Source organism: Arabidopsis lyrata (genome assembly GCF_000004255.2).
Source record: "Arabidopsis lyrata subsp. lyrata unplaced genomic scaffold ARALYscaffold_8, whole genome shotgun sequence".
Taxonomy (NCBI): Eukaryota; Viridiplantae; Streptophyta; class Magnoliopsida; order Brassicales; family Brassicaceae; genus Arabidopsis; species Arabidopsis lyrata.
In genome coordinates, this window is record NW_003302548.1 from 18,007,439 (window position 1) to 18,030,563 (window position 23,125).

General features: G+C 35.5%; 7 protein-coding genes and 1 long non-coding RNA gene across 10 annotated transcripts; 4 read left to right on the forward strand and 4 right to left on the reverse strand.

Annotated features, from left to right (window-relative positions):
* Positions 1 to 25: 25 nt before the first annotated feature.
* LOC9300583 lies at positions 26 to 1,811 on the forward strand. The gene is made up of 7 exons (XM_002864461.2): positions 26 to 140; positions 650 to 705; positions 806 to 925; positions 1,008 to 1,086; positions 1,161 to 1,247; positions 1,345 to 1,407; positions 1,509 to 1,811. Exons 2-7 carry the CDS (start codon positions 650 to 652, stop codon positions 1,584 to 1,586), a joined length of 483 nt encoding a protein of 160 aa, XP_002864507.1. The 5' UTR covers positions 26 to 140; the 3' UTR covers positions 1,587 to 1,811.
* A 2,821-nt stretch (positions 1,812 to 4,632) lies between these two features.
* On the forward strand, positions 4,633 to 6,903 carry LOC110230426 (oxysterol-binding protein-related protein 4C). Its single transcript, XM_021033300.1, has 6 exons — positions 4,633 to 5,062; positions 5,396 to 5,644; positions 5,770 to 5,866; positions 5,958 to 6,255; positions 6,330 to 6,432; positions 6,507 to 6,903. Exons 1-6 carry the CDS (start codon positions 4,922 to 4,924, stop codon positions 6,756 to 6,758), a joined length of 1,140 nt encoding a protein of 379 aa, XP_020888959.1. The 5' UTR covers positions 4,633 to 4,921; the 3' UTR covers positions 6,759 to 6,903.
* LOC9300584 (pentatricopeptide repeat-containing protein At5g57250, mitochondrial) lies at positions 6,897 to 10,289 on the reverse strand. Its single transcript, XM_021033285.1, has one exon. It carries the CDS (start codon positions 10,003 to 10,005, stop codon positions 7,090 to 7,092), a length of 2,916 nt encoding a protein of 971 aa, XP_020888944.1. The 5' UTR covers positions 10,006 to 10,289; the 3' UTR covers positions 6,897 to 7,089.
* Positions 10,290 to 10,459: 170 nt separating this feature from the next.
* LOC9302271 (cytochrome P450 71B10) lies at positions 10,460 to 12,140 on the reverse strand. Its single transcript, XM_002866151.2, has 2 exons — positions 11,226 to 12,140; positions 10,460 to 11,141 (listed from the first exon to the last, which is right to left on the reverse strand). Exons 1-2 carry the CDS (start codon positions 12,111 to 12,113, stop codon positions 10,518 to 10,520), a joined length of 1,512 nt encoding a protein of 503 aa, XP_002866197.1. The 5' UTR covers positions 12,114 to 12,140; the 3' UTR covers positions 10,460 to 10,517.
* A 1,353-nt stretch (positions 12,141 to 13,493) lies between these two features.
* LOC9302272 lies at positions 13,494 to 15,425 on the forward strand. The gene is made up of 3 exons (XR_002329867.1): positions 13,494 to 13,764; positions 14,778 to 14,863; positions 15,235 to 15,425. It is a non-coding gene; the product is annotated as an uncharacterized LOC9302272 (long non-coding RNA).
* A 254-nt stretch (positions 15,426 to 15,679) lies between these two features.
* Positions 15,680 to 19,013, reverse strand: LOC9300585. Of its 3 annotated transcripts, XM_021031679.1 has the most exons (12): positions 18,907 to 19,013; positions 18,678 to 18,803; positions 18,364 to 18,566; positions 17,876 to 18,284; positions 17,596 to 17,795; positions 17,430 to 17,501; positions 17,244 to 17,334; positions 17,014 to 17,094; positions 16,735 to 16,797; positions 16,529 to 16,651; positions 16,275 to 16,313; positions 15,680 to 16,189 (listed from the first exon to the last, which is right to left on the reverse strand). In XM_021031679.1, the coding sequence occupies exons 4-12, from the start codon at positions 18,236 to 18,238 to the stop codon at positions 16,052 to 16,054; spliced, it is 1,170 nt and encodes a 389-aa protein (XP_020887338.1). In that variant the 5' UTR covers positions 18,239 to 18,284; positions 18,364 to 18,566; positions 18,678 to 18,803; positions 18,907 to 19,013; the 3' UTR covers positions 15,680 to 16,051. The 3 variants fall into 3 exon arrangements, with proteins under 3 accessions (XP_020887338.1, XP_020887347.1, XP_020887353.1); XM_021031688.1 differs by lacking the exon at positions 18,907 to 19,013 and having other exon boundaries at positions 18,502 to 18,566; positions 18,678 to 18,879; XM_021031694.1 differs by lacking the exons at positions 18,364 to 18,566; positions 18,907 to 19,013 and having other exon boundaries at positions 18,678 to 18,879.
* A 483-nt stretch (positions 19,014 to 19,496) lies between these two features.
* LOC9302273 (probable 18S rRNA (guanine-N(7))-methyltransferase) lies at positions 19,497 to 21,890 on the forward strand. The gene is made up of 9 exons (XM_021031701.1): positions 19,497 to 19,772; positions 19,857 to 19,932; positions 20,258 to 20,341; positions 20,426 to 20,481; positions 20,621 to 20,677; positions 20,842 to 20,891; positions 20,970 to 21,122; positions 21,315 to 21,444; positions 21,552 to 21,890. The coding sequence occupies exons 1-9, from the start codon at positions 19,674 to 19,676 to the stop codon at positions 21,714 to 21,716; spliced, it is 870 nt and encodes a 289-aa protein (XP_020887360.1). The 5' UTR covers positions 19,497 to 19,673; the 3' UTR covers positions 21,717 to 21,890.
* A 112-nt stretch (positions 21,891 to 22,002) lies between these two features.
* LOC9300586 (60S acidic ribosomal protein P3-2) lies at positions 22,003 to 23,062 on the reverse strand. The gene is made up of 2 exons (XM_002866153.2): positions 22,776 to 23,062; positions 22,003 to 22,341 (listed from the first exon to the last, which is right to left on the reverse strand). The coding sequence occupies exons 1-2, from the start codon at positions 22,971 to 22,973 to the stop codon at positions 22,177 to 22,179; spliced, it is 363 nt and encodes a 120-aa protein (XP_002866199.1). The 5' UTR covers positions 22,974 to 23,062; the 3' UTR covers positions 22,003 to 22,176.
* Between the last annotated feature and the right edge of the window lie 63 nt (positions 23,063 to 23,125).

The window sequence follows — 23,125 nt, forward strand, 5'->3', positions numbered from 1 at the left end:
TATATATATACAAAAAAACGACATGAACCCAAAGCAAAGCCCACCATTCTCGAAGAAGCAGAGAGTTTCAAAAATTCCTCTGCAGATTGTCACTTGCTTCCCTAGAAAGCAAATCGGAGGAAGCAGCGAACATCATTCAGGTTTGATTTCGCTTCAAAAGCTTTTGGTTGCTGTTTGATTCGAATTCGTTTCACTAGAAAAGATAGAAGATGATTGAAATTTCTCTGCTTTCATAAGATCATCCGCTCGTCATATGTGAGAAAAAAGATTTACTTTTTTTTTCTGGGTTTTGGATTGATGGGCGAAATTTAAGCTCTTTATGCGTTTTGATCGAAATTTGGATACGTTTATGGAAATCACGAGTGCTTTTACTTAGATGGTGAGTAAATCAGAGGATGTTTATTCTGAGCGCTCTCAAGCTGTTCGATGAAATACCTGAATGAAAAAATGTTCCCTTTTATCAAAAATCTTCAGGGAGAATACTTTACGTTGGTTTCATTAACTTAAATTGATGAGTTTCATCTTTGCATTGGCTTTATTAACCGGAAGAATTGATAAGTTATCTTCTTGAGAATTGGTCTGTGTTCACCTAATAAGCAATGTTGAATATGATGATATTCTCTTGAATCTGATTCATTTGTGTGCTCAGATGGGAGATTCAACATTTCTCGATAGAATGCTTCTCCAGCTTCGCTCAACTTGCAAGTAATTTGAGTTTTTGAGTTTGTTTCGTTAATTCTATAAACTGCGATACTGTGTAGAAAACCAATCATGAAAATGGGTTGATCTTTCTGTTGAAATCAAGGTATTATAGTGGTTACCCTAAGGATCTCGGGCCTTCGCGGGTTCTCCATTTTACATCAGAAAGAGAGTTTGTCCAACTCCTTCACCAGGGCTATCCCGTGGTTGTTGCATTCACCATAAGGTAACTTAACTTTACCCAAAACCCTTCAAATTTTTTACTCCTTCGCTATATTCAATCATTTGCGTCTTCTTCTATAAAACAGAAGTAACTACACACAACATCTTGACCGGATGCTTGAGGAAGCTGCTGCTGAGTTCTATCCCAACATTAAATTTATGCGTGTGAGTCGATGTTAAAAGAATATAAATAGATAGATGGTAAACCATTAGTGACTGTTGTGTTTGGATTGTTTCAGGTTGAGTGCCCCAAGTATCCTGGATTCTGCATAACTCGCCAGAAAAGTGAATATCCTTTCATTGAAATATTCCATAGCCCACAACAAGTATAGTTCTAAAGTCCTATATATCCGGTATCTAACCTGTTTAAACCACATACGCTCCTTTGTTGTATCTGGTTGATTAAAAATCCTCCTGATGCAGGCGGGTAATGAAGGAAAGGTACAGGATCCAAATATCACTCGGTATTCTGTGAAAGTTGTACCTGTAAGTTGAAGCATCCCACATTGTCTCTTACACATTTACACATATTCATCTATTGAAGAGTCTAAGGATCGGTATCTTTTCGTGTTTGTTGCATTTGGCAGTACAATTATGATATGAGTCCCTATGGATTCAGAGAATTCTTCAAGCGCCAGGGGGTTCGTACTTCGGATCCCAAATGAAGTGACTTGAAGGTTGGTTCAAATTCACAAGCTTTTACGAGTGTATCAGTGGCTTCTATGAGCTACCAACGACTGTTTCAAGAACTATTGTAATAAATTCTTATGATATCTGTCTGAGAATGTACTAAGTTCTGCGATTTGCAATTTTACATGAATCAATAAGTAATAATCAGAGCTGTGTAAAAACTAGAATGCTAAAGGAAAAAAGAAACGCATTTGATATGACTTCATATTCAATTAGTACAGTGAGTGATGTAATATAATGGTTTTAGCTGAGAACGGGTGATGTTAGTAGAAAGTAGAAACTTAATACACAATTAGTGATTTATACTCCCTCCGTTTTAGAATAGTTGTCGTTTTAGAGAAACTTTTTTGTTTTTAATTAGTTATCGTTTTCAGTTTTCGATGCAAAATTTATTACTTTTTTTATTTTTTATATTTATCTTTATTATGCAACTTGATTTACTATTAGTTAAATTATGTTTAGGTAGATAATCAGTGCCGGCCCTGAGCACAGCCACTTGAGGCAATGGTTTGTGGCCCCCAAATTTTTTGTTGCAAAATGAGGCCCCCAAAAATATTTTCTGTTGCAAAGAGAGGCCCTATTTTCTTGAAATTTTAAGATTTGGTATCAGTTTTTAAAATTTATCTATAACACCCAACAAATTTTTTTTTTTGCTGGGGCCCCATATTGTTCAGGGCCGGCCCTGTAGATAATTAATGATATTTTTATATTGAAAAACTAACAACATTAATAGTTTCTTAATTTATGTGCATATAGTTAAAACGACAACTATTCGAAAACGGAGAGAGTATATAGTTAATGATTTTAGTTGGGAACGAGTGATGTTAGGTTACACACTTTCGTGCAATCAGTAAACTATATAGAGTTAATAAGTTAGTCGAGAACGGGTGATGATCATCAGTGACTATATATAGTTTATGGTTTTTAGGTGGAGGGTGATGTTAGATTTAATTTAGGTCAATTTAATTTAGGTCGACAATGGATGATGTTGGGTTGAGTTATTTTATTTCTACCATTATCTCTTTATTTTCTATCCATATATGCCATAAATGATTTACGTAAGAGTACATTTTCTTCAGGTCTATATTTTGTGTTCTTATTAGTATGGCTGAAAAAAAAAAAAAAACGAAAATGCATGAATCTTTGGAGCAATTCCCTAACAGTCTAGAATTTAATATAGCCATGTTCTTATCGATCGGATCACATTAATGATACAAAGAAAAATGTCAAAAAAATTGGATCTGCCTACTGCTCTGATCTAATCTAACCAGTACTGCTTCTTCCCCATAACACTATTTACTGCTTGATCGAATAATTGAATGTTCCCTTGACCTATATGTCTTTTTCATTTTCAATCTTTTATGGATTTCGTGGACAAGAAAGAAAGTGTGGAATACAATAGTAGAAACGTTAAATAAAAATTTTGGAATGACGAAACAACGGAAATGTTTGATAAAATAGATTTAAAACATCAAAACTTGAGCTACAAGCATAATTTTTCTTTCATAGGTTTTCAAATAAATAGTAGAATCACGTAAAAATGATTTACGTACCGTATTGGTGAGAATGATTTATCCATTACAACTTCTAAACATTGTGTGTCATTTTTCATATATATTAAAATATGATTATCTTCCATATCCATTCTAATATTTTATGTTTGGCGTTTTCTTCTTTCGATAGATCTCCGTCATTTAACTTGTCTATTGCTTAAAAGCAACTTAGAGCATCATTATAGGAGGGATGTTAGCTGAATCTTAGGTATTAAAGTGATTTAAATTAAATAGTTAATACCTTAATAAGCTATTTAATTTAAATCACTTTAATATCTAAGAGGTGCCACGTGTCACATTTTGATTATGCGGATTTTACATATTCTACAGATACGCCTTCTAATTTCTTCGATAATAGAGCTCGAGTTCGTGATCGAGGTATGCATCAACAATTGAAGAATGATTTGGTCGAGCATATATGGACAAAATATAGAAGAAATTAAGTTTAAAATATTTGTGATTTATGTTATAAATTGTATCTCATGTATGTTTTAATTTTTTTAATTTGCAACAATTATTAAATTTTCTATAATTATAAATTTTATTTTTATATTAATATTTTTTTTTTCTAAGAACCACATGTTAAGAGCCTACCATTAATCACACAAAAATCTTAACTCAAAAATACTATCTCTTAACAATCACTTTTACAAATAAATTATTTAAATATTACTAAGATCTATCTCTAAGAAACTACCTATAATGATGCTCTTAGACCATCTCCATTAGGAGTGTCTAGGTGAGACACTCTCCAATAAAACAGAATAAAAAATTAAAAAGGAAGGAGAGATGACAGAAACTGTTTCTCATTTGAGAAACTCTGAAACACCTATGTTTACATATCTTCTTCTGATTAGTTTAAATAAACAATTAAATAATAAAATAATTAAATAATAAAAAATTAATATTATTTTATTTGTTAGACACTCTATTAAGTGTCTGACCGATGGAGATGCTCTTAATTTTTCTTCGTACAATGTTTTTCTTTGTTAATGGATTTATTTTCTTTGTACAATGTTAAGACTTGAGAGTATAGAAGACTCGACTTCCACTTGAATTCGGATTCATTAAGAAAGTTTGAGCTTGAGTCAATGCTAATTCGCATACAAACCAAACCACTTTTATCGTTTTTTCAATATCAATTAGATAATTTAAATAAACATATCTATTTCATTATAATTTCATTTCATTTAAAATGATTAAAAACCCATTATTCATACATTATATATTAATTTTACTTTTGATGTGTTTAATAGAAATAGTTCACTTGTGAGAAAAAAGGTGGTGACTTGTACGAGATTGTCGATTTGTCATGCTGCTCTAATAAAGATAATTTACAAAATAATGTACTATTACAAGAAAAATCGCAATTCTTAAAATTATTTGGTTTTTTTTTTTGATAAAAAAATTATTTGTTTTTTGTACTATATATACATACACACACACATTGAGGCTTGAGCAAAATAGTCCACGCGTTTCCTTTCCCCTTGTAAAATTTGCTTTTTAAAAAGATTTTGCCTTATTAGGTGAATCTCTTTGGATGTTTTCGTCCTATCAATAGCATCACAATTCCAATTCATAGTTTCTCTTTTTTTTCATCATTAGGGTTCGATTTTTCTCTACTTATTCTGCTTCCTATACAATCATCAACATCAAAAAAAGACTTGAGGAATCGCTTATATATAGATCACTCTTCTTCTTATTTTGTTTCATTGGGTTGTTTTTGTGTGCAAAGGGAGAAGAAGGAGATCGAAGAAATGAAAAAACATGTTGTGTTGGTGAAGCCTTTCTCGTTAGAAGATGAGAAAGACTCTGAAAACACACCTCCCAATCTCATCCAACGGATCTTAAGCCTCTTCAAAAGCGTACGGCCAGGATCTGATCTCACTAATTTTCAGGTATATTTATCTGTTTTGTCACTTTCAGCCTTTCAGGTGATCTAGAATCTTTGAAGATGTACTATATTTAGTTTGTTTTTGGGATCTAAAATTGCACCATTCTATTTCTACATACTTTAGTTACGAAAAGAAAACTCTATCTTTTGCCCCAAGTTTTCTATATTAATAGAAACTTCCTCTTACTTTCTTTTGTGTAGATTTACATTTTCATTTAGTTTAACAGAATTATATCACGTTTCATGATGTAACTTTAGTAACATGACTTGGTGAATAATTTTTTTAACCTATATTAATATTTCTTATGAAATAACAATGTTTTATTTACCGTGAAAGCTTCCACCTCAAATGAACCTAGCTAGATCGCAGCTTCAATGCTACGGCGAGATAGTGTACAGCTTCGACGGTCACGATCTACTCGGAGAATGTAGTCGTCGTGACAAACCAATCGAACGGCTTAAATCAGTGGTGACGTGGTACATCTCAACTCTCCGGCCATTGACCTTTGGCTTGGCTCCATACAATCCTGTCATCGGCGAAACTCACCACGTGTCCAATGGTCACATTAACGTTCTCGTAGAACAAGCAAGTGTTATTTTTCCTCTTTTTTTTCTATAATCACTATAGTAATGTTTGAGATTACTTTTTAGTGTGTAGTGAAAGAATTATTAGTATATCAATTAATTTATGTTATGTTTTTTGTTTTTCAGATATCGCATCATCCACCAGTTGCTGCTCTTCATGCAAGTCACGAGAAAGAAAACGTAGACGTTTTGTTATGTCAATACTTCACGCCTAAATTTCGTGGTACGTATAATCAAAAGGAAAAAAAATACAAATTTAATTTAAACAAAAAAAAAAAATTAGTGGGCTGAGATAATCATTTTTTAATTTACAGGTGCTTACGTGGAGGTTGAGGTGAAGGGTAGAAGAGTAGTGAAACTTCTAAATCACAAAGAGACTTACGAAATGAACCAACCAAAACTTCTCATGACATTTTTGCCGGCGATGGGAGCTCACTGGGCCGGAAAAATCGTGATAAAGTGCCCGGAGACGGGACTCGGAGCTGAATTGCAGTTACTACCCGATTCCTTTCTCAGTAGATTCACAGGAAACAATAAAAGAGCCATTAAAGGCAAGATCTTTGAATCTTCCTCTAGGAAACAGCTCTATGAAATCTTTGGACATTGGGACAGGTAACAAAACTAGAATCATCTTTCAAAGTTTATTGCAGTTGAATACAAAATTTACAGTGAGGTAATGTTTTCAGAACTGTTACCGCGAAAAATACAAAGACTGGACAGCTTGAGGTTATATACAAAGCGAGTGAAAACATAGCAAAGCTCAAAACTCCCATTGTCAAGAACCTGCAGGTTATTGTTAAAAAATTTCTCGGGAAATTTCTAATTTTTCTCAATTTCGTAATTCTGTTTTTTCTGGTTTGCAGGAGGTGAGTGAGAGCGAGTCGGCGGTGGTGTGGGGCGAGGTGAGTGAAGGAATCATGACGAACGACTGGGAGAAAGCAAGAGAAGCCAAGAGAGATGTGGAGGAGAAGCAGAGGGAGTCTTTGAGGAAAAGAGAAGCTTCTGGACAATCATGGATTCCCAAACATTTCTCTGTGGCTCGAGCTGGTAAGGACTGGGACTGTGTTCCTCTACAGCCTACGGTTCCTCGAGCTCCTATCGTTATTCCTTTCTGATTCAGCTGATTCTCTCTGTAGTAGAGGTTCCTACAAGAAGTAAGAACTCATGAGAAGTATAAAGGTTTTAGTACAAACACTAAGTTGTCAGAAATTCTCAAACTGCAAAAACATAAGCTATGAGAATTTTTAACTTACCAGTTTATCTTACAAAAAAGCTGCTAATCAACCGCCAAAAGTAGTTCCATTTCGATGAATGAACCCATTAAATGTCTAACAACATTGATAATCCAACATAATTGCTTATTCGATTGCAGCTAATCTGTTCAAATCACTCAGATTATCTCCGGTTTGCTTTTGGTGGCTTGAGCAGTCAAGTAAACATACTGACCTATCTAGGCATACAAGAGAGCACAGACATAACAAACTCATTAGCTTGCTCCAGCTTCCCACTGGTGCAGAGTGAGCTAATGGTTGAGTGAAGGCTATGAAAGTCATGAACATAGTCTTCCTTCTTTATTTCTTTTTCATTCACACCATTCAAGAACTGCAACCTTTGATAAGAACCCGGGTTTTTACCAGACAGATAGATTGTTGAACTTATCTCATCTAGGATTTTGATAGCCTGAGGGACCCTTCCTTGTTCGCACAGCTCGACGAGGAATCCTCTGATCGATTCAGATTCAACTAATTCTGCATCAACTCTGTTAATCAGCTTAACAACAGATTCTGAAACAAGCATTTCTCTCAAAAGGCCTCTTGCTTCTTCCATTCGCCCTTTCGTGCAGAAACATTTGATCAGAAATAGAAAACCCAAGAAATCGGCTGAGATGTTTTCTTCCTTGAACTCAGCAAACACTCTGAGAGCTTCTTCCATGTCACCTTTTTTACAGTAACCTTTGATGATAGAACTGACCGTGAATGCATCTGGTTTTACCCTTCCCATCATTTTCCGAGATAAAACTCTCATGGCATCCTCTGTTTGCCCAAGCTTGCAGTACCCGTCAACTATCGAATTATAAATGAGAATGTTTGGTACAAGTCCCTTAGATACCATACTGTCCAATAGTTTTTCAGCATCAAGAAACAACCCTTCTTTGCATAAATTGTCAATTAAAATGCCGTAGGTGACCTCAGATGGGACTAAACCAATGTTATCTAGCGAATCAAATAGACGGAGAGCTTCTACAAGACAACCTTGCTGGCAAAGTCCATTTATGAGTGAATTATATGTAATGGTATTGAGAGTGACACCTTTGCTTTTGGCAAAATTGCACAAATCTAAGGCCTTTACTAGAAATCCTTCCTTGCAGAGACCATTGATGATGATTGTGTAATCGATCACATCCATTGAAGACAGAGTAGTTTCTCCAGCATTAACAACGAGTAGATAAGCATCCAATGATCTGAGATTGTCCACTAGTGTTTTTAGAATCGTAGAAGGAAAAGTAACAGTTAAATCTTTTCTCATCATAATCATATAAACTTCAATCGCAGCCTCGAAAGAACCTCTGTTGCATAAAAGCAAGATAGCATCATTGAGCATCCCAAGACAAATATCTGAATTCAACTGTTCCACTTTATAAACCAAATCGAGTATTCCTTTGTCACCTCCGTTAGCATGGATTGAATGTAACAAGGTCCGAGATGTATGGATGTCCAAATACAAACCTTTCTCCCACAACTCGATAAGAACTTCCATGGCTGTTTCCAGCATCCCTTTTTTGCAGAGTGCATCAATAATGTGATTATAACATACAGCTGCGGAAACTGAGCTTTTCCTCAACTCATTAAACATCTCAAGTGCATCTTCAATTTGACCCGTTTTGCAGTACCCCTCAATCATCGTTGCGTATGTGGCTGTGTCTGGAGTCAGACCCATTTCTGGCATTGCCCTGTAAAGTGCATCAGCTTCTCCATATGCACCCACCAATAGAAATGCTTTCAAGAGAATGTTGCACATAACCAAGTCCATAGGGATTTTAGCTTCTACAAACCTACGCCTAATCTCTAATACAGCATCAATATTCTCCACCTTTACATAACTATCTAATAAAGTACTATAAGTAATGACGTCTCCCACAACTCCTTTCGAAATATCATCCGCCTCCGACACTCTCCCTGCCTTGCAAAGTCCATTAATCACAGTGTTATACGTAAGAATGCTTGGTTGAATACCTCTCTGCTCCATATCTCCCAACATAGAGAAAGCTCGATTCAAATTTCCTTTCTTACATATTCCATCTATCAATGTCACATACAGAAACTCATCCACTTCAATTCCAAAACTTAGAATTCTATCGAACAACACAAATGCATCTTCAAGTTTACCCTTTTTGCAGAGTCCCCTAATAATAGCTGTATAAGTAATCAAATTCGGCTCTATTCCTTCCTTTATCATCTTCCCTAATAACCCCAAAGCTTTTTCAATATTTCCCTCCCTCGACAACCCATCTATTAGTATCGAATAGCTCACAACATCTCGATTTATTCCCTTCTCCACCATTTTCCTGTCCTGCATAAGTGCATCCACTAATGCACCTCCCTTAAAGTACCCATGAATCCAATTACTGTAGAAAACACAATCAAACTCAAATCCTTCATCTTCCAATCTCCTAACTAAATCCCTAACTTCATCAACCTTACCTAACTGACAGAGAGCACTCACAACCGCAGTATAAGTTACAAGGTTTGGCACTAAAACTCCTGAATCCACAGCAGTTTCGAAAAACCCTAACGCAAGCTCCGGTTTACCAATCTTACAAAACCCAGAAATCACAGCACTAGAAACAAAATTATCAAATGGGTAATTTACTTTCTTGTTCGTCATCATCTCTAAAACCTCAATAGCATTATCCATCTCTCCTCTCGCAACGAACCGATAAGTAAGTGAACAGAACGTCAAGGAAGAAGGAAACGCACCGTGATTCTGCAAACAATCACGGAGAATCGAAAGACCCTTATTTGGATCATTACGTGTAACGCTAAACCCATGAATTAGAGAATCTAACATATGGGTCCTGGGAAAAATCGAAGCTTTTGATATCTGAGTGTTGATAAACTTCTCTGCGTCTTCGTATCGATTCAAATTGAGGAATGCCCATGAAACGATTGAGTAAATCCGGTGGTTGATGTTGATTTGGTTCGAATCTAGCTGAGAGTAGAAGTGAAGAATGCAATTAAACTTCTGACGACGGTAGAGATATCGAAGAAATCTGTCGATGGAGTTTAAGGTTGGAGAGAAGCCGCTTTTGAGGAGGGATTGGAGAGAAAAGAGTCCTGAAGAAGTTCGAGGATAAAGCTTCATGGAGATTAATCGAAAAGGTTTCTCCTTTCTCCTTAGCTAATTTCTCATTTCAGAATCACCATGGCAAAGCAAAGTTCATAGAAGTGGCCGACACCGCAACGAAGAGTCTTTGTAACTCGGGATAAAACTGGACCGGTCTGATTCTGACTGAACCGGTTTATTTGGTTTGACTATTACATTACTTGGTAGTGTTAACAAAACCGTAAAATAGCCCATTGGGGCAACAAATGAATCACATAAACCGGTTTGTATGAAGCAGGTGCTCTCATCCCTGACCAGGGTCCTCCTAGTCCTAGTCCACCAACACTCAGGAGCATTTTCACGAGGAAGGTGTGGACGTTTTCTTGATAGACTTTCGACAAGATTGTTTGGGTGTCTTGTCTACAAACAAATGTACAAATTACCCTTAAAAAGTGGGACGAAGAAAACCATTTTCTAATTAAAAGTGAACCGGTTTATTTGGTTTAACGATTACATTACTTGGTGTTGCACTAAACTTGCAAGTTTAGAGATCAAGGGTCTAAAGATTTCACAGGAACAAGTAAAAGGTCATGTTTCTTATGGGAGGTGAGTCCAGAAGCTTCATCCATGTAAATATCTTCAACCGCCAAACCTTCTGGTAACTTCCAATCAAACTGATACAAGAGATTAGCAAGACCAAACTCAACTGTTGTTATCCCCATGTACATTGCTGGACAGATTCTTCGACCACTCCCAAATGGTAACAACTCAAAGTCTTGTCCTTTTACATCAATGTCACAATCCATAAACCTCTCTGGGAAAAACTCTTCTGGATCTTTCCATATCTCGGGATCGCGGCCGGTAGCCCATACGTTGACATGAAGCCTTGTCTTGGGTTGAATCGTGTAGCCGTTGATATGAAATTCAGATGTTACTTCTCTTGGGACTAGAAGAGGTGCTACTGGATGTAACCGGCATGTTTCTTTGATCACCATTTTTAGGTAATTGAGGTGATTTATCTCATCTAAACTTACGATTCTTGTTTTGTTGTTTTTCCCTATTTGGTCTCTTATTTCGGTTTGAACTTTCTTCATCACTCGCGGGTTTCTTGCGAGTTCCGCCATTGCCCATGTCATGGTTATTGCAGAAGTATTGATTCCCCCCAGTAGAATGTTCTACAGAGACAAAAAAGAATAGATAATATCAAACATCATAGTATTTGCTAGAAATTCTATATCCAATGATGAGATATATCTTACCATCAAGATTGCTTTGATGTGGTTTCTTGTGAGTTTGCCATATCCAAGAACAGCTTCTTCCTTTTCCAACCTCAAGAGCAAGTCCACAAAGTCATCTTCACTTTCTTCTCTGTTTTTCTGTAGATGTAAATCAATCATTTGCTCATAGAAAGCATCAAGATCTCGCACACTTCTCTCTCTCCGCGCATGCAATCCAGTGTACCAATCGAAGATCCAACCGATATATGGGAAAAAATCCGAAGCAGAGAAGCTCCCCAACATCTCGAGAGCTTCATGGACTAAACCTTGGAACTTATCATTGTTGAGTACAGTTCCTTGGAAATTCACACCAAATGCTGCCTTGCAAACCACGTTAACGTTTAAAGAAAGAAACGTATCACTCAAGTTAACCAGAGTTTTCTGAGAAGCAGATTCAGTAATTGAGTCAATCAGTTTCTTCATCTCCGCCTCCTTAATTGGTTGAATCGACTTTACTCGCTTAGTACTAAAGAGTTCTTTAACACAAAGCCTCCTTAATTCTTTCCAATAATCATCAAATCGAGAGAAAGCAATGTCTAGATAGTTGTAAGAAAGCTTTCTTGTACCTTCCAAGCTTGGACGGCTACAACAGTGGAGGTCATAGTCTTTAAGAACTTGTTTCGCTGTTTCAGGAGAAGAAACTATAACTGTTGGAACTCTTCCAAGTTTCAGTAACATTACAGGACCATACTTCTTTGAGAGTTTCCACAGAGACTGATGTGGTAATTCTCCGAGCTGGTGCAAGTTTCCGATGATAGGTAAGCCTGGAGGAGATGGTGGTTGCCGGCGCAATTGCCGCTTTGTGTGTTTGACGGCGACGAGAAGGATAACGATGAGGAAGAGAAGTGGTAGAAACAAAAGCAGAGTCATATTTTACTTACACGTTTCACGTTTGTGAGTGATGACAATGAAGCAAAGGTCTTGTCTTTTTATTTTATACTAGATCCTGACCCGCACGTACGTGCGGGGTTTCATATTTTAAGAAATATGTTATATAAAATTTATATTCAATTTAGTTTTTTAAGTAGTATTAAAGAAATTGTTTTTTGTTTTGTAGTGAATTAGATAATAGATAATAGTGTAGACTATAGATATTCAAAAAAAAAAACTAATATTACATGATGTGGTTTCGGGTCTGGAAGATTACGGGTTTTGGCTCAGAATCTCCTAGTATTAAAATAAAATAATAATTAAATAATAATGTAGACTATAGATATTAGAAAATTGATTGCAAAATTATATTATGAGTTTTAAATAAACTCTGGTGCACAAACGTTTTCAGTTTGATTAGTTATAAATTTTGAATACAAAGATAAGTAAATAAAAGATTTTTATTTACATCATTTTAAGTGTTTTATATAAATTAATAATTTGGTATTGGTGAATGATAAATAATTTGGACAATTGCAGATTTCAGGCCTGTAATTGTTATAACAGAAATTTTGTTTTTTCAGAATATTTTATTTTAAAATGACTAAAATTATTTATTTAGTAATGCAATATTATTGTTTATAAAATTATGTTTGGGCTGAAATACATATAGACCCAATTCCTAAGACTCTTGAACACATTTTCTCTATTTGATATATTTTTTGTATTAAATATATTACTGAATTTTATTTTATTTTTATTTGGACAGATAAATGTTTTTAGAACAACTCTTGTCTTATAGCAAATAAAGAATTTTAAACCCCTGGTTGGCTAAAAAAATATTCAGCCTATATAGAATCAGCAAAATCTTTGGTATCTTATTACTAAAAGATTGGCATTCTAAATTTCCAATGGATTGATTATATAGATGTCATGTGTCTCATTTGGAAATTTACTAATGAAAAATAATCGGAGAGAATTGACCGCAAACCACAAAACATAGTAAATCACACTTGAACTGAATCTAAAACCATGAATTAGTAGCTTTAGTTTAGACTTTAGACAATATAATATCATGAATTTAAGATTATTAAGTATATTACGTAAGGTTCGATCTTACTTCTAATATGACACTGCAACATTTTCCACACTAATTGTAGATACTTTGTTTTTCGGTGCATTGATATTGTTTGACAAAATTGTACATAACGATGCACCTTGGAAAAATGAAATGGGACACCAACCAAAAGTATAAAATAGAGTAAAACTTTTACACTTTATGATTCAACCAAATCAACTTTACAAAACCCACTTAACCTACAAAAAACACAACACACAGACTAAAAAAAAAAAAAAAAAAAAAAAAAAAAAAAAAAAAAAACTCAAAGGAAGCAACTTTATTTTTATTCTTTCTCTCACAGAAAGCTCATCAGAAATTATCTCCCCTTTGTTTCGTTGATGTGTTTTCTCTTCTAATCTCCGGTGAAGGGAGACAACAAAATCAAAGATATAGAACAAAGGATTTATAAGACATAGCAGAGGTAAGAGATACAAATCTTTTCTTCATCTATGGCTGCTATGACCGAGAAGGAAGCTATGGTAGATCCTTTTTTGGTCGAGGCTCTTCAGAATCCTCGCCATCGTCTCACCAGTTTAGTCAATTTTCTTTCTTACCCACGATTCGATTTTGCTTTCTCTCTTTTTGGTTTGATCTGATTTTGGTCATTTCCCTTTCGTGGTAGTGTGCTAGGGTTTCATAGAATTGGGGGGGGGGGGGGGTACAATTATTAGTTTCTCTAATCCTCGATCATTTTTTGGGGTGTTTGGTTCAATTCTATGGTTTATGCTTTGGTGATTAGGGTTTGATTAGATCCATGACTATTAACAATCCTCTTGATTGCTCTATGACCCAAATCATAGTCACTTGTATTTTTAGCTCAATCAGAATCCTCATGATCACGATTGTTTCATAGGCAACATGAACATTGAAGCTTGAGTATTCAAATCACTCTTATTTGCATAACCGTTTGGCTGATGTGATCCTCTCTAAGCTCGTTTGCATATTTATAAGTCTCTTATCCTCTAGTTTCAACACTTTCTTTTTATGTTGAATTTTAATTTTTCTATCTACAAAAGATTCTCTTAAAATGTGGTTGATGGTGATAAAAAGGTTGTTTTTTTTGTTGGTTGGTGTAACTTTTAGTTTTGTGGATGGAGATTGATATACAGAAGTTCTTTCAAAACCCTGAGCAGCTTCAGTTAGAATTCCTGCCTTTTCCAACATCGTACATGCGTTTTGCTGCACATCGAGTTGCTCAGCATTATGTTATACATTTTAAACACATGTTTGATTGCCCTGTAAGTATAATATTTTCCACAATACTGCACTCCAGATTTGATGAACCTATGAAGCCTGTTCACTTGTTGTTTCTTAATAGTAGTATGAATCAAAGTACCCTATATTGAAGAGAATAAAATCGTGTTAATAATAGGATCTTTTGATGATAATTATAAGACTGTAAAGAGTATAAGATTTAGTGAAAATCGAATCTATACTTACATATGTATAAGAGTGAATCATTTCCATTGTTTTCTCAGTGTATTGCGTGTATTGAGACCACATATGCATGATTTTAACTTGGATTCTCCATCCTGTTTTGAAAGGTTTGATGTCAGCAAGATCGGTCGATGCAAGCTGTGCTGCCATATTCTTTGAAGGAACAGGAAGAGAAGAGTTCTCGCTTTAAAAGGTGAGTGAGTATCTTCTACGGCATTTCACATCCTATATTTATAGTAATTCAAAGTCGGCTACATTTTTTTTAGGGTTTAGAAAATCATATCAAAGAGAATATTTGCGAATAAAGATTGTTAAGGTATATGCGTCAGTTGTTCCAATTTGAATTAAAAGATTTTGATATTTTTGGTAACGAAAAACCGTTTAAGTGATTAAATCAAATTTGAATTTATTGATTTTGATATTTTTGGTAAAAAAAGTAATAACTGGATTCGAATATAAAGAGATTTGTTCTTATTTACTAATCACAATATATGGAATTTGCTTATTATAGAAATATATTTTAAGTTATTGAATCTAATTTGTTCAAACTTCATATTTCTGCAGATCTCAAACATAAGTTTGCGAGCATAAGAAAAGCCTTTATCTCCTAAGCCCATTAAGATGACACTCGCAATTATTATTGATCCAAATCCCCACGTTTCAGGATCCGCGTGTTTTACCAAATCTCTATGGATCTAGATCCGGCCCGAAATCCAAGATCCGCGTTGAAGTGAGCATCAAATTGGCCATTTTACCCTCCGACGAAATCTTTTTAATTGTCTTTAAATGCAAAAATTTCAATGGCATCCTTTGTAATTATTTACACTTTATAAGGTTATTTATTATCCAATGCTTCACAATTAATAGTATAGATACAAAGTGAAAAAATTGTAAACAAATTAATATTTTTTAATTATTATATATATACCCACTCAGTGATTGTAAAATTTCATCCAAAAGATTATATTCTTATAAAATAAAATAGCTCCTTATATTATACGAGTAAAAATAGTTTATATTCGTATTATTATAACACAGCCAAAATTCTAAAACCTGTGTTAAGCTCTACTAAATAGCTTGACCTTACAACAACATACACCGGTTAACACTAACCAAACAATTGCTAAAATCACAATAACCAAAACTCTCCTTAGACAAAAACCTCTGCTTCTAATTTTGTTCTTATACTAAACCTTAACAAAAGCAGAGTAACATGTCCCATTAAAGAGCACTAAATCCCAGCAAGAGAAAGCACTGTGCTTCTCAGAAATTTACAGTAATCTGCGATCCAATCTAATCCAATCCAATCTCGAGATATGTGGAAGTCTTTTGTTCCGGTTTCAAGAATTGTATGGTTTGGTTTCAAGAATTTGTTTCTGGCTCAGACCACTGCGCTCGTGTAGTTTGGAAAGAGTCTGACCAGTTTGTAAAGAGCATCTGAGTGAAACTTCCTTGCGAATAGATAACATGGACGTCTAATTCCCTTCCATGTACAAGGCCAATGCAGCTCTTCTCCTCGCTAAGAAGAGATAAACGCAGAAGATAAATCAAGAGAAGGATTTCACATTTTCAGTTGTTTCGAATGCAGTAAGCGAGTAATGTACCTTGCCAACGCTTGTTACATGTACACTCATATCATCGGACTGCAAGAAACAGAGGAAGGAAAGTATGTGTCAGAATAAAAAAACAAAGAAATGAAAGAGAGTAGATAGAGAATTGGATATTTTCTCATTGAATCTGTACAATGGATTACAAGAGTATGAGTTGAGCACACCGGCTAATACGGATGATGATCCCGTTTACTCTGTGGTAGCATAAGAAGTTTGATTGATGTGTTGAAAATAGTGTTGTAAATTACCGTGATAATTTTCAAGAGCTTGAGTGAGACATCGCGCGCTCTGTATGTCTTTGGGTGCCATCTACGCTCAGACCAATCAACATATGTGACTGACCAGTTCGAGATTCCTCCAGGATCAAGCATCTTCAAAGAACCAAAGATTCATTAAGGGACAAGAATTACAGTGAAAAAAATTCTAAGAGAGGAAGATGCTATAATCTCCTCACATGGAAGAATGTTGGCAGGTAATGTTCATCCGCGATGCAGTTCTTGTTTGCTTCTACCCCGGGCTGAGGATTTCAAATCAGAATCAGAGTAAGACAAAACTGAAACTTTTCTCAAGTTTTAAAAAAATTTGAGGACTCTTGATATTCGCAAAATAGGTCAGCTTGAGATGACTCAAGCTTGGTGTCTTTATGAAAAATTTCTTACTACAGAACTCAGTCATTAATGGTAGGCTGTAACATGCAAACAAAAACTTTGGTATAAAGGAATACCAAACTTACTCTGCAATATTCCCGGAATTTCGAGTAGTAGAGACCATCAGCCATCACTATTACAGCGTGCTGACGCTTCATTGTGAACCACTACACCAGAAGAGAAAAAGGGGGGATTACACAATATGTTCCTCGTCGACTATTTACTTATTTTCGACATTACCATTACTAAACAAACCTAGAGAAGCAACAACTTAAGAACAATCCACAACTCAGGGATTAACTAAACAGTATTTTACCTGTGCACCCTTTCTGAAATCTTGCCTTGGGATCTCAGGTAACATGTGATCCATGTGCCTGCCAGTCCCGTGAGGACCAAGATCCTCAAAACTTGAGAGAGAAAAACAAGCATTGGTGAATATTCCTGGAGAAATCAAATTTAGCAATAGAAAGATACCCAAAGTTTCTGAGAATCATTTAGTTACCTATCAATGAAGCTGACATTTGCGTGCATCAAATATCGATACGTGTAGTCAAATGTATGCAACGGTATACAACTGCAAAGTTTAAAGAGATACAGCGAGTAAAGAGAATGTAGCTGGAAAATAAAGTTATGACTTTGTGCAAAATACGATAAGGTAATGAAATCACCTTTCTGAAAGAAGAACAAAGTGTTGGTTGTCAGGATCTTCAAGAGCGTTTGCTAGAAGCCGTCTCTCGGCATCAACCATAGAAATCCTTCCCCAAGTGACATGATCGCTGTGAATTTCACGGTCTGAAAAGTGACGGCTAATGTGAACTGGTCGTAACCTTGATGGGTGGATGTAAATGGAGAATCTTCCTTCTTGACCCTTCACAATATAGAGCAAACCGTCAAATACAATACACAGCAATCAAATAAATCAAGAATGTGTCAAGAACTTCTTTTAACCTGGAAAAACTTATCCCAAAGCCTCTCAAATGGCAAAGTACCAGGAGTCAAGAACATAAAAGCGATTTTCGATTTAGCGGTTAGAGCAGGAGGTAGTCTCAGTATATCTTTGATCACAACTCGAGCTGCCACTTCTTCATCCGTAAATTTCCTCACATGAACAGGAAGCCATCCCGAAAGCGCCGCTTCACAGCCTCTACTAGACAAACCCGCACAAGCAGAGCTCTTACCATTGTGCTGTGGATACATGTAAGTGATCACCAAAAGCACACTTGTGATACAGACTAACAAAACAATCAACAATGGCTTCTTTAGAGAAGATCGGTGTCGCGGAGACAAATGCAGGTTCTGTGTTTCTCCCATTGCAACAAAATGTTTGAATCTTTAACTTCTTTACATTGAGCAAAACCTGAAAATTTTCAATCAAGGAACATCAAAATGAAGTAATTTAGAAACAATTGTATAAAGCTTGAATCTTTGTCACTTACCAATGGTAAAGCAACACTCTTTAGAAACAAGAAGTCCCACACGTTTGGTGAAACAAATTTACGGAATTAATGAAAAGAAAACCTAATTTAAAGGAGGAAACTTTTCACGTTGTTCTTGTGATTGAGAAAGATCCTCACCCGCACGTACGAGGCAATTTAGCAAATGTAGTGATTTTGCTTCACTCGAAAACCAAAATCCGAAGCTATAGCATAAATTAGCAAAAACTATCAGATTCGTAATGTTACAGAAATTATTTAGAAGAGTGGACCAAATGCATTTATCAGTGAAGAGAATTAGAAGTTATTACAGTTACCTGAGAATTTGGAGCTGGAATTAAAATTAAAATGGGGGAGAGAAAAAAATAGAATCTTTGTCTGAAGCCCAGATCTCAAAAATGAAAGCTTTGATGATCTTCTTCTTTACCTTAAAAGATCTAGGGCTTCAAAAAAATCAAAGAGTCAAGAGAAAGATAATGAGAGTGTTAGATTTTTTTTTTTGGCTTTTGCAATAATTATATTAATGTGTTTCAATGAAGAACATACAAAAGTAGTTTTTGACGATTCAGATCCTCGATTTGTTTTCTCTCTCTTTGCTTAGAAATAAAGAAATCGACGCCAAATGTTTAGACTTTTCTTTTTCTTTTTTGATTTAGAAAAATGTCTAAAATTGTTTTAATTATCTTCTTCTGAGTTCTGATGTACTATAAACGAACACCTCCACACCAGTCGATTTTTCCAGTGATGGTGGAATCAGAAGAAACTAGAGACATATTTCTTTTTTATTTTTGTTAATTAAAATTTCCTCTGTAACTTTCTTTTTAAAAGTTAAATTTGGAAATGACGATTTAATTCCCAACCGGACTACATGTCTCTAGGGACATAATTTTACTCATAAACATTACTTATTATTATTCTGGGACTAAACAAATAATTGAATGCTAAAAATAAGAAAATTCAACTTTGGTCAGTTCTTAACCCATTGTTCTTGACCCATTAAAGCTAAAAAAAAAAAAAAAAAAAGAGCTTCAAGTAGTTTACAATTTTGGCCCAATTATATTGTTAAGCTAAGACCCAAGCCAGTAAGGGAAAAACTAGAGCAACTAACCTAACCGAAAATTCTGAAAACCTCACTTATCTAGTTGATTAACCGGACCAACCATAACCGGTTAACAAAAATCGGATTTTGCAAATAGATGTTGTTTTTTTTTCTCTCTTTGGCTCTAAACCCTAAAAAAACTTCAACGCCGTTCGTGTATTGTTCTTCCTCCTCCTCTGCTACAGTTTTGGATTTTTAGCTCGAGAAGCTAATAATGTCAAATCGACCTGAGTTACTCGCTCCGCCGGAGATATTTTATGACGAAACCGAAGCTCGGAAGTATACTTCTTCCTCTCGTATCGTCGAAATTCAGGTTTTCCAATTATTATTTTTCCCCAAAAATTAGCACTTTTGCTCTTTTATATAATCCCAAAGCTTAAACATTTATGATTTACAGGCGAAGCTATCAGAGAGAGCTTTGGAGCTTCTTGCTTTGCCCGAGGATGGTGTTCCTAGATTCTTACTCGACATTGGTAAAAAATAATCCTTTTGATCTACTGATGATGAGCAATGTTAATTGTTTTGCTCGTTTCCTAGAATTTGGTTTAGTCCCATATGATTCATTTATTTGAAAACTTGTAGTTCAATGCAGTTATATAACCATATAACCATGTTTGATTGAAATTATGTATCTAAGTTCGATTAGCTGGTTTATGGATAGTTAACAGATGTAGTCGTATTCTAAAGTTTTCATCTTTTTGATCATCAATTAGTTTAGTATCTCGACGACTGAGTATAAACTTATTTGGTTAGCTTTGTTGCTAGAACAGAGAATGACTAGTATCTATTTTGGTTCAGGTTGTGGATCTGGCCTGAGTGGGGAAACACTTTCTGAAAACGGTCATCATTGGATTGGTTTAGACATTTCTGCCTCAATGCTAAGTAAGTTTCTTCTTTGTTAAGTGTTTTTCGTTATTCCCTGTCTCTTGTGATCTTAAGCTCATTTTATCTTTAATAACAATGTAGACGTTGCTGTGGAACGAGAAGTTGAGGGTGATCTTTTACTTGGTGACATGGGGCAGGTAATTTAGCTTCACTTTTATCATCATCTTCTCTTGGATTTTTCTGTGGCTGGTTGTTTATTTTTTGTAATTAGTGTATTTCTCGGATTGACAAGTGTTTACATATTTGTGATTTCTTATCCACGTATTACTGTCTCAGGGATTAGGTCTTCGTTCTGGAGTTATTGATGGAGCCATCAGTATTTCAGCTGTTCAGGTTTACTACTCAAATTACCTTATCATTGACTTGTTTTGCTCGTCCATAAGATGTGATTCTTTGTATTATATGCTACATTGACCTCATCTTTTAATCTCATCATATGTTTTTTTTCTAAATTGTGTTTATTGTTTAATCAGTTCTTCCTTTTTACGTGATTTCAGTGGTTATGCAATGCGGATAAGTCATCCCATGAACCTCGTTTAAGGCTAAAGTAGGTGTAAATTATTTGACTTTTGCTGAATCAACTAGTGTGTTGCAGTACTGATCTTTAACTTCTCAATTTCTTCAGGGCTTTCTTTGGGTCACTATACCGCTGCTTGTCAAGAGGAGCAAGGGCAGTTTTTCAAGTGTACCCTGAGAATATTGCTCAGCGTGAATTGATTCTTCGCCAGGCCTTACAAGCTGGATTTGGAGGTGGACTTGTTGTTGACTATCCACACAGGTATGGGCTGCCAATTCCAGTGATAACATTCTTTTACAATCTAGAAAACCAGTTGGTCTTATGAGCTTCTCAGAACTATGTAATGACACAATCGGTTCATGTAGAAGCTGTTTTTGGTGTTTGTTTCAATCATTTGATTGGTGAGTTACTTTTTGAAGACATTAAACAGATGCAATGTTCTCTCTAATGCAGTACTAAGAAAAGAAAAGAGTTCTTGGTCCTCACATGTGGTCCTGTTCAGACCAGCATTCAAACCGGTAAGAATGAGTATGATGAGAGTTGCTCAGAAGATGACAATAGTGAAGATGAAGAGAATGGAGAGGTAAAGCTATAGTGCTGTTCGGAATCTCATTACCGGCTTATTACATATCACTATATCGAATTCTCATATACGATTCTCGGGTTTGTTTTTTCTTTGTTTGCATAAAGGTGGGTATATCAGATAGGAATAGGCCAAGGAAAAAGCGGAGAACGAACAAGCAAGGGAAAGGAAGAGAATGGGTTCTGAAGAAGAAAGAGCAAAGTAGAAGAAAAGGAAACAATGTTCCTGCTGACTCCAAGTACACCGCTAGAAAACGCAAGTCGCGTTTCTAGTTTTGTTAATGAGACGTAAACGCTAGTTTAGAGCGTTTTAAAAGTTTTGACATTATAAAGAAAATTGTGATACTGTTTTTAATATTTAAATGTGTACTCAACTTTTTTGTTTCTATACTCGAGTGGAGCTTGTAATTTGCGTTTGCCTTGTTCTTTTTTCCCAACTTTTAATATAATTTGGTTAGCCAATTCAAACCAATTGAACGAGTAAATATTTGCTAACACTCTTAGTGAACAATGGTGAATACGCCCTTAGAAGTAATCACCATTTAAAAATTCGACCAAATATGAAAAGGAGTTATGTATTAAAACTTATGTGTTTGCATAATACGAATTGAAAGCAGAAACAATAACATATATTTCTGACATTACATTATAGTCTCAAAAAGATCAAAAACCAGAAAACAAAAAGAAAATGAGATAAAAAACCTCAAACACTAACAAAGTTACTTCAGGTCTCTTAACCAAAGAGATCAAATCCAAAGTCTCCTTCTTCCTCTTCAGACTCTTCCTTCTTCTTCTCTTCCTCCTTTGTGGCTGCGGCAGATTCACCGCCACCACCACCTCCAGCAGCTGCACCACCTCCGGCAGCAAATCCTCCACCACCACCACCACCAATGATCACCTACTCAGATAACATAATCTATTAACACAAATAATCGACAAAACGAGTTTCAACAATGAAATGTATCATACATTTCAATAATTAGCTACGTATCATTCATTTCAACAACTCGTTATACGATTCAACAGGTAAACTTGTATAATCTATGCTTCACCAAATTGAAAACGAGTTCTTGAAAAATGAGATTAGAGCAAAATGACAAGTGGATCTAAGTACACAATGTAGCTATAAAACAATGTGCATCGAAGAAAGTTCACAATTCCAGATTCTTCTTCACCAATGGAATCATGACTGAAGATTTTATCACAACTAGTTAGCTAAACAAACTACGATCGCAACAGCAACAAAATAAAGTGATCGCAAGCACTAGATTCGACTTATCTGCGAGTAAAAAAACGTAATCAAGATCCAGTAAACAAAGAGATGAAAGATACCTGGAAGACGGCGGAGGTAGGAGAGACAAGAGAGAAAGAAGACTGAACGCCGCCAGAAGAATCGGCGGAGAGAGCAGTCTGAACAAGCTTGCGCTGGAGATCGTAAGTAGAAGAAGCTGAAGCTTCAAGATCTCCTTCGTGTTGCTTTGCGGTCCATTCTCCGCCTTTGCTTTTGCAAACGAAAGTGAAAACTCCCATCTCTTCTTCTTCTTCTTCAAACGGCGGCGAAATTTCTCAACTATGAAAAAACTTAAGTCTCACGGCGAAAAACTGCGTGATTACGTTTATATATGATTTGATTTCACGACGCAGTGAGAACCCTAGAATAGAACCGGGCTTATAGAAAATGG

Coding starts and splice junctions, on each gene's coding strand:
- LOC110230426 (XM_021033300.1), top strand. CDS start 4,922: ATGAAAAAACATGTTGTGTTGGTGAAGCCTTTCTCGTTAGAAGATGAG. Junction 5,867..5,957: donor CTTCACGCCTAAATTTCGTG/GTACGTATAATC, acceptor TTTAATTTACAG/GTGCTTACGTGGAGGTTGAG. Junction 6,256..6,329: donor ATCTTTGGACATTGGGACAG/GTAACAAAACTA, acceptor TAATGTTTTCAG/AACTGTTACCGCGAAAAATA.
- LOC9302271 (XM_002866151.2), bottom strand. CDS start 12,113: ATGACTCTGCTTTTGTTTCTACCACTTCTCTTCCTCATCGTTATCCTT. Junction 11,142..11,225: donor ACATCAAAGCAATCTTGATG/GTAAGATATATC, acceptor TTGTCTCTGTAG/AACATTCTACTGGGGGGAAT.
- LOC9302273 (XM_021031701.1), top strand. CDS start 19,674: ATGTCAAATCGACCTGAGTTACTCGCTCCGCCGGAGATATTTTATGAC. Junction 20,342..20,425: donor CATTTCTGCCTCAATGCTAA/GTAAGTTTCTTC, acceptor ATAACAATGTAG/ACGTTGCTGTGGAACGAGAA. Junction 20,482..20,620: donor TACTTGGTGACATGGGGCAG/GTAATTTAGCTT, acceptor TTACTGTCTCAG/GGATTAGGTCTTCGTTCTGG.
- LOC9300583 (XM_002864461.2), top strand. CDS start 650: ATGGGAGATTCAACATTTCTCGATAGAATGCTTCTCCAGCTTCGCTCA. Junction 926..1,007: donor GTTGTTGCATTCACCATAAG/GTAACTTAACTT, acceptor TCTATAAAACAG/AAGTAACTACACACAACATC. Junction 1,408..1,508: donor ATTCTGTGAAAGTTGTACCT/GTAAGTTGAAGC, acceptor TGCATTTGGCAG/TACAATTATGATATGAGTCC.
- LOC9300586 (XM_002866153.2), bottom strand. CDS start 22,973: ATGGGAGTTTTCACTTTCGTTTGCAAAAGCAAAGGCGGAGAATGGACC. Junction 22,342..22,775: donor CTACCTCCGCCGTCTTCCAG/GTATCTTTCATC, acceptor TTATCTGAGTAG/GTGATCATTGGTGGTGGTGG.
- LOC9300584 (XM_021033285.1), bottom strand. CDS start 10,005: ATGAAGCTTTATCCTCGAACTTCTTCAGGACTCTTTTCTCTCCAATCC.
- LOC9300585 (XM_021031679.1), bottom strand. CDS start 18,238: ATGGGAGAAACACAGAACCTGCATTTGTCTCCGCGACACCGATCTTCT. Junction 17,335..17,429: donor AATGTCAGCTTCATTGATAG/GTAACTAAATGA, acceptor TTCTCTCTCAAG/TTTTGAGGATCTTGGTCCTC. Junction 16,190..16,274: donor ATGTAACAAGCGTTGGCAAG/GTACATTACTCG, acceptor ATCTCTTCTTAG/CGAGGAGAAGAGCTGCATTG.